Genomic DNA, 6,151 nt, shown 5'->3' on the forward strand with positions numbered 1-6,151 from the left:
TAAGAAAAAAGAGAGAAAGAAATTGATTAATTGTCCTAAAAAGAACAGTATATTATGGTTAGAAGCATATTTTTAGGCCTTTGACAATGGGGAAGGAAATAAAAAAGAAAGACGTTTGGTTTTTGGAAGTATAAATTTTTTATTTTATTTAACCTTGGATGGTACAAACAGGATCGTCAAACATTGGACGTGTCACAGAAATCAGGAGTGTGGGGACCACCCGCACAGAGGCAAAACCGTAATAAAATGAAAAACTAGTGGTAGAATCGTCATTTTGAAATTCCAATCCGACGAAAAGACAAGGGCAAACGAGGGTTTAATTAAATTACGTAAATGTACAACGGCCTTATCGGCAGGGCTGAATCTTCCCATTCCTAGGCAATTCCGTCACGTCACGACGAAATGGCGTAACGACGGAGGTAGGGGGAGAGGGACAGGACCAGTCAAGGGCAAATTAGTCATTTAAAAAAATAAGCAGCTGAGCTGGCAGTATGGCAAATAGGTATATATATATTTTTATTTTTTTTATTTTTAAAATTTCTGCTTCAATTGCAGCAACGTTCCCAAGGCAAAAGCCGGCTCATCAATACTCTTCTTCTTCAGTCTTCCACTTTTTTATTTTTCATTTTCATTTTTTAATTTATTTTTTGGGTTTTGTTTTTGTTTTTGGGTCTCTCTCTTTACTATCTATCGCTCTTCTCTCTCTCTCTCTCTCTCTCCTTTTCTCTGCTGTGCGCCTTGTGTTGGTTTGTAGGGATTCCCATTCCCACCTATTTTCCCAAACACAAAGCACTCAAAAGAGAGAGAGAGGTAGATAGTAAAGAGAAAACCAAAGACCCCCCAACAAAGACAAAAGAGAAACCCAAATACCAAAAACACACAAAAAGCAAAAGCGACACACAGAGATAGCTTCCGCTGGAAATGCTCACCGGATTTCATTTTCCGGCGAGTTCCTCTCCTCCGAGACAACCCTAATGCTGCCGGACTGACCCAAGAGCGAGACCAGAGAGTTAAGAGCTGTGTGCTGTGCCTGTGAGCTGTGTGACAGTTTGTGCTGTGGGCTGGGGTGTGTGTATATATGTGAGACGAAAATGCGTGAAGCACTGCTATGTGAATCGCCGAGCGACGTCGTTTCCCACACGAAGAAGAAGAAGTCGGGGGAGGAGGACCACAAGGGGGACAGAGAAACACCACAGCTGGTGGTGGCGCCGGCCGCAGTTGCTGGAATCGGGCGCAGCCGATCCCAGGCGGCGACGCGCCGAGTGACGCCAACGACTACGACGACGATAACGACCGTCGCGGCCTTTCCCGCGACGACGTCGTCCAGCGTTGAGAGGCATCTGCCGAACGGAGATCTCTACATCGGGAGCTTCTCCGGGTCGGTCCCAAACGGATCGGGCAAGTACCTCTGGACCGACGGGTGCATGTATGAAGGCGAGTGGCGGCGAGGGAAGGCCTCCGGCAAAGGCAAGTTCTCGTGGCCGTCGGGCGCGACGTACGAGGGCGAGTTCAAGTCGGGTCGGATGGAGGGTTCCGGGACGTTCATCGGATCCGATGGCGACACGTATCGGGGCTCCTGGTCGTCGGATCGGAAGCACGGGTTCGGGCAGAAACGGTACGCGAATGGCGACTTCTACGAGGGCTCTTGGAAACGAAACGTCCAAGACGGGCAAGGACGGTACGTTTGGGGTAACGGGAATGAGTATGTAGGGGAGTGGCGAAACGGCGTCATTTCGGGTCGCGGGGTGTTGATTTGGGCGAACGGGAACAAATACGACGGGCAATGGGAAAACGGCGTTCCGAAAGGTAACGGAATCTTCACTTGGCCGGACGGGAGCTGCTATGTGGGTACGTGGAACAAGGACCTGAAGGTTCATCAGCTCAACGGTACTTTTTATCCTGCTAATGGCGGGAAGGAGCAGAGCTTGACCGACATTGGGGCTTTTGGGGCTGAGAATCTGACGATTACGATGCGAAAACGCTCCGTTTCGTCGGTGGATGGGGCTAGAGGGAGCTTGGCGGAGAGGACTTTTCCCAGGATTTGTATCTGGGAGTCTGATGGGGAAGCTGGGGATATTACTTGTGATATTATCGATAATGTGGAGGCTTCCATGTTCTACAGAAACGGCACAGGTTTCGATCGAGATGGGTTTGGCAAGTTCCGGCGAAGTCCCTGTTGTTTTTCTGGCGAGCCCAAGAAGCCTGGCCAGACCATATCAAAAGGGCATAAGAACTACGATTTGATGCTCAATCTTCAACTGGGTATTAGGTACTTTTTCTGATTTTCCGATTTTACAAGTCGTGGAGTGATTTTTTGCTTATGGGTTTTCTTTATCAATGGAGGCTGGTGTTTGATGTTGTGGTGTTTTGGGTTTTTAGATACTCAATTGGGAAGCATGCTTCGATAGTGAGGGATCTTAAGTCCAGTGATTTCGATCCCAAAGAGAAGTTCTGGACCAGGTTTCCACCGGAAGGATCGAACAAAACGCCGCCCCATCAGTCGTTTGAGTTTCGGTGGAAGGACTATTGTCCTGTGGTGTTCAGGTATCTTGATGCTATTTAACTTCTAGTTCTATCTTTTGGTTGATTATTTCTTCTTGGCTGACCATTTTTTCTCTTATTAGAGGTTAATGTAATTAAAATACTATAATTAGAAGCTCTGCTAAACAAGCCACAACTGTTTGCTTCTTCTTCTTTGATTGTGAGTGTTGTTACTAAAAACTCAATTGGTTATTTCAGACATTTGAGGGAGCTATTCCAAGTAGATCCTGCAGATTATATGCTGGCTATTTGTGGAAATGATGCCCTTAGGGAGCTTTCTTCCCCAGGGAAGAGTGGAAGTTTCTTTTACCTGACTCAGGATGATAGATTTATGATAAAGACAGTCAAGAAATCAGAAGTCAAGGTTAGTTGCCCACCTGTTTGACTTATTTATTATCAGTATTTACTTTTTTGGAGACAAAAGGACATTTCTGTGGCATAATCAGCGCTTTGCCAAATTTTTTGTTCCGTAACTACCACTCTACTTTCTTAATTAGACAACATTTGGACTGAACTGATCTGATGGCTTGTATTTTGTTTTCAGGTGCTTATTAGGATGCTTCAGAGTTATTACAGACATGTTTCTCGGTATGAAAATTCTCTTGTGACAAAATTCTATGGTGTGCATTGTGTCAAACCTGTCGGCGGCCAGAAGGTACGAGTCAGAGAGACCAGTTTGCCTGGTTTAGAATCAATCAATTCCTGTGTTGAATGATGGATGTGTTTTTTAATATCTAACTAGTTGTTCTTTGATTGGAAATCAGACAAGGTTTATCGTGATGGGCAATTTGTTCTGCTCGGAGTACAGAATACATAGACGATTTGACCTAAAGGGATCATCCCATGGTCGAACAACTGATAAGCCTGAGGGTGAAATTGATGAAATCACAACTCTCAAGGACTTGGATCTTAATTTTGTGTTTCGCCTCCAAGGAAAATGGTTCCAAGACCTTATGAAGTAAGGCCCTAGAAGAAGCAACTTTATCCCCATTGATTGAATTCTATCTCTTTGGCTTGTTATTAACTAGTATGAACATTGGCAGGCAAATTGATCTAGATTGTCAATTTCTGGAAGCAGAGAGAATCATGGATTATAGTCTTTTGGTTGGTGTTCATTTTTATGATGGCAGCAATACATATGACAAAATGGGGCTGTCACCATTTATTTTGCGATCTGGTAATTGACAATGCCCTCCTCCCATCAGTGATTTGTAGGTTAATTTTTTTGTGGGTATATGAGAATGCTGAATTAAGTGTTTGTGTCCCTTGCAGGCCAAAAGGATTCATATCAGAATGAAAAGTTTATGCGTGGGTGTCGATTTCTTGAAGCGGAGCTACAAGACATGGATCGAGTTTTGTCTGGCCGGTATGTTTTGATTCTTCATTTCTTGTTTTCTTCAAGTTTAACCTATACAACCAAATCTTTCCAAGCAATTGATTTAACAAAGATTTCTGGAAAAGATAATGTGGTTGAGCTTTGTCAATGCAGTTTTGATGGCAATGGGTTGTCTAATAATTCTGCCATTGAATTCGTAGGGTATCCATTAGGTAGCAATTGCCTGTGGGTTCCTAGATAAGAATAAGGTTGCCTGGATTGTTTTGACTCAATAATTGGCTCATTTCCCAAATGAAATCAGTATCTCTAGCCAAGTCTCCCAATGGGAAAAAATAAGATTACTTTTAATACGAAAATTGAGGCATAGGAAAATTGACACAATACAGATGTGAATAGTGGGTGGGTTTTTGATGCAACGAGGATTCTTGAATGGCCTAATTTTGTTTCTAGTTTAGTGGGAAATGGATTTTACGTCTTTTAGTGTATGAATTATATGTTCTAAACTGATATGAAAAACATGTCCTCTATCAGGAAACCATTGATCTGTTTAGGAGCCAATATGCCTGCTAGGGCAGAGCGGATGACTCGAAAGAGTGACTTTGATCAGTACACCCCTGGTGGGTTCAGTCATTTGACCCCTTCACGCAGCGGTGAAATCTACGATGTAGTCCTCTATTTTGGGATAATTGACATTTTACAAGACTACGATATCAGCAAGAAGTTAGAGCATGCATATAAATCCTTGCAAGCTGACCCAAGTTCGATCTCAGCTGTTGATCCAAAGCTTTACTCGAAGAGGTTCAGGGATTTCATTGGAAGAATTTTCATAGAAGATAGGTAGTCTTCAAATGAGAAATTTCTGAATGGAAACCAGTACTGTTGGATTAAGAAGATTCAACATTTGATCCTCTTCTGAGGGAGAAGGCGCAAGCAGCTCCAATGGGGGTATGGAGCAAAAAGACTTGGGGTAAATTCAGAGACGGCACGACCGCAACTGTGGCGGAATGACGGAAGCTCTGTGGTTTGTTGTTGGGTGCTGCCCTATGGCTGAATTTTGAAAACACAGCCAAAGGTGTTTTGGTGTTGGGGGTGGTTTGGGTGCTTGTACATTCAAGGGAGAGGGAGGTTTGGGTTCTGATGTCTTTTCTTATTCTTTCCTTTTTTTTTTTTTTCCCCTTTAGGTGAAATTTTTGTGGTAATCAAGGAATGTGAAGATTTGAAAGATAGGTCTAGGGAACAGAGTTAAAATGTTTCCCAGAGAGAAGATTCAAAAAAAAAAAGGGGGAGGGGACTTGGAATAACAAAAAGTGTACAGGGTTTATAGAGAAAAAAAAAGGGGATGGATCATAGCTTATGCAATTGAATGAATTTTTATTGTGATATTTTGAAGACAATGTTTGAATCATCTATGCCACAATAGGCCCCACAGGAATCTCTCTCTCTCTCTCTCTCTCTCTCAGAGATGTATAAAAAACGGGGTTGCAATGTGGAGTAGAAATGGGGTCACTGCTTTGCTTTTTCAGTGAAAGGGAGAGCATTGGGCAGGAGGTATTAGGAATGCATGAAAAGCAGAGAAAGCAAGAGACAGATGCGCTGGCTCTTCTTGTTTTTGCCTACTTTGTTTACTGCCTTTCCTGCCCTTTTATTTACCACTGTTTCCTCAAGAAATGTTATTTTCACTTTTTTGGAATTTAATTCAAAACCTAAAATTATTCACATGTCAAAGCAAATGTGGGAAGTGGGAACAAAAACAACGACCCATTTGAAGTCATTGACCAAACCAAATGGTAAATGCATAAAATTTAAGAGGAGGCAGATACAAATGCAAATTACAAAATTAGGTCATTGGGAGTTGTGCAATTGTTTTTTCACTTTGCAGAGAAATAGGTCAAAGTTTTGTTGCAGATAGAGAAGAAGAGAGAGAAAGAAAGGGTCGAGTCGAGCCCTCATATATAGTAGGGTTTATGTGTCTCTTTTTTGACCAAGCCCTTTTTGGGACCAGCTAGAGTCTTATAGCTCAGACCCAAAGCAGGATCTACTGCTGTTAGCAATGGCCATGCCTTGGCCGCCATGGTCTATGGCTATGATGAATGATGATCTGCCTGCATATCCTATTTAAAATTGAAACTTCTATCTTTGCCTTTTTGCTTTGTTTTGGGTGTGACGTGATTTTTTAACCATTTGGTTTTGTGGGTTGTGGTGGGAAAGTCAGAGTGATGAGCTTTGATATATGTTTCAAACTTAAAGAAATTAGCCTGAAACCAACAACCCATA

At 42.7% G+C, this 6,151-nt stretch overlaps 1 protein-coding gene across 1 annotated transcript; it reads left to right on the forward strand.

Annotated features, from left to right (window-relative positions):
* The first annotated feature begins 619 nt into the window (after positions 1 to 619).
* On the forward strand, positions 620 to 5,309 carry PIP5K2 (phosphatidylinositol-4-phosphate 5-kinase 2). Its single transcript, XM_021954249.2, has 8 exons — positions 620 to 2,269; positions 2,380 to 2,544; positions 2,740 to 2,905; positions 3,086 to 3,196; positions 3,306 to 3,499; positions 3,585 to 3,718; positions 3,814 to 3,907; positions 4,409 to 5,309. Exons 1-8 carry the CDS (start codon positions 1,092 to 1,094, stop codon positions 4,716 to 4,718), a joined length of 2,352 nt encoding a protein of 783 aa, XP_021809941.1. The 5' UTR covers positions 620 to 1,091; the 3' UTR covers positions 4,719 to 5,309.
* Positions 5,310 to 6,151: the final 842 nt, after the last annotated feature.

The sequence above is a fragment of the Prunus avium genome, chromosome 1 (assembly GCF_965620075.1).
Source record: "Prunus avium chromosome 1, drPruAviu1.hap1.1, whole genome shotgun sequence".
Classification (NCBI taxonomy): domain Eukaryota; kingdom Viridiplantae; phylum Streptophyta; class Magnoliopsida; order Rosales; family Rosaceae; genus Prunus; species Prunus avium.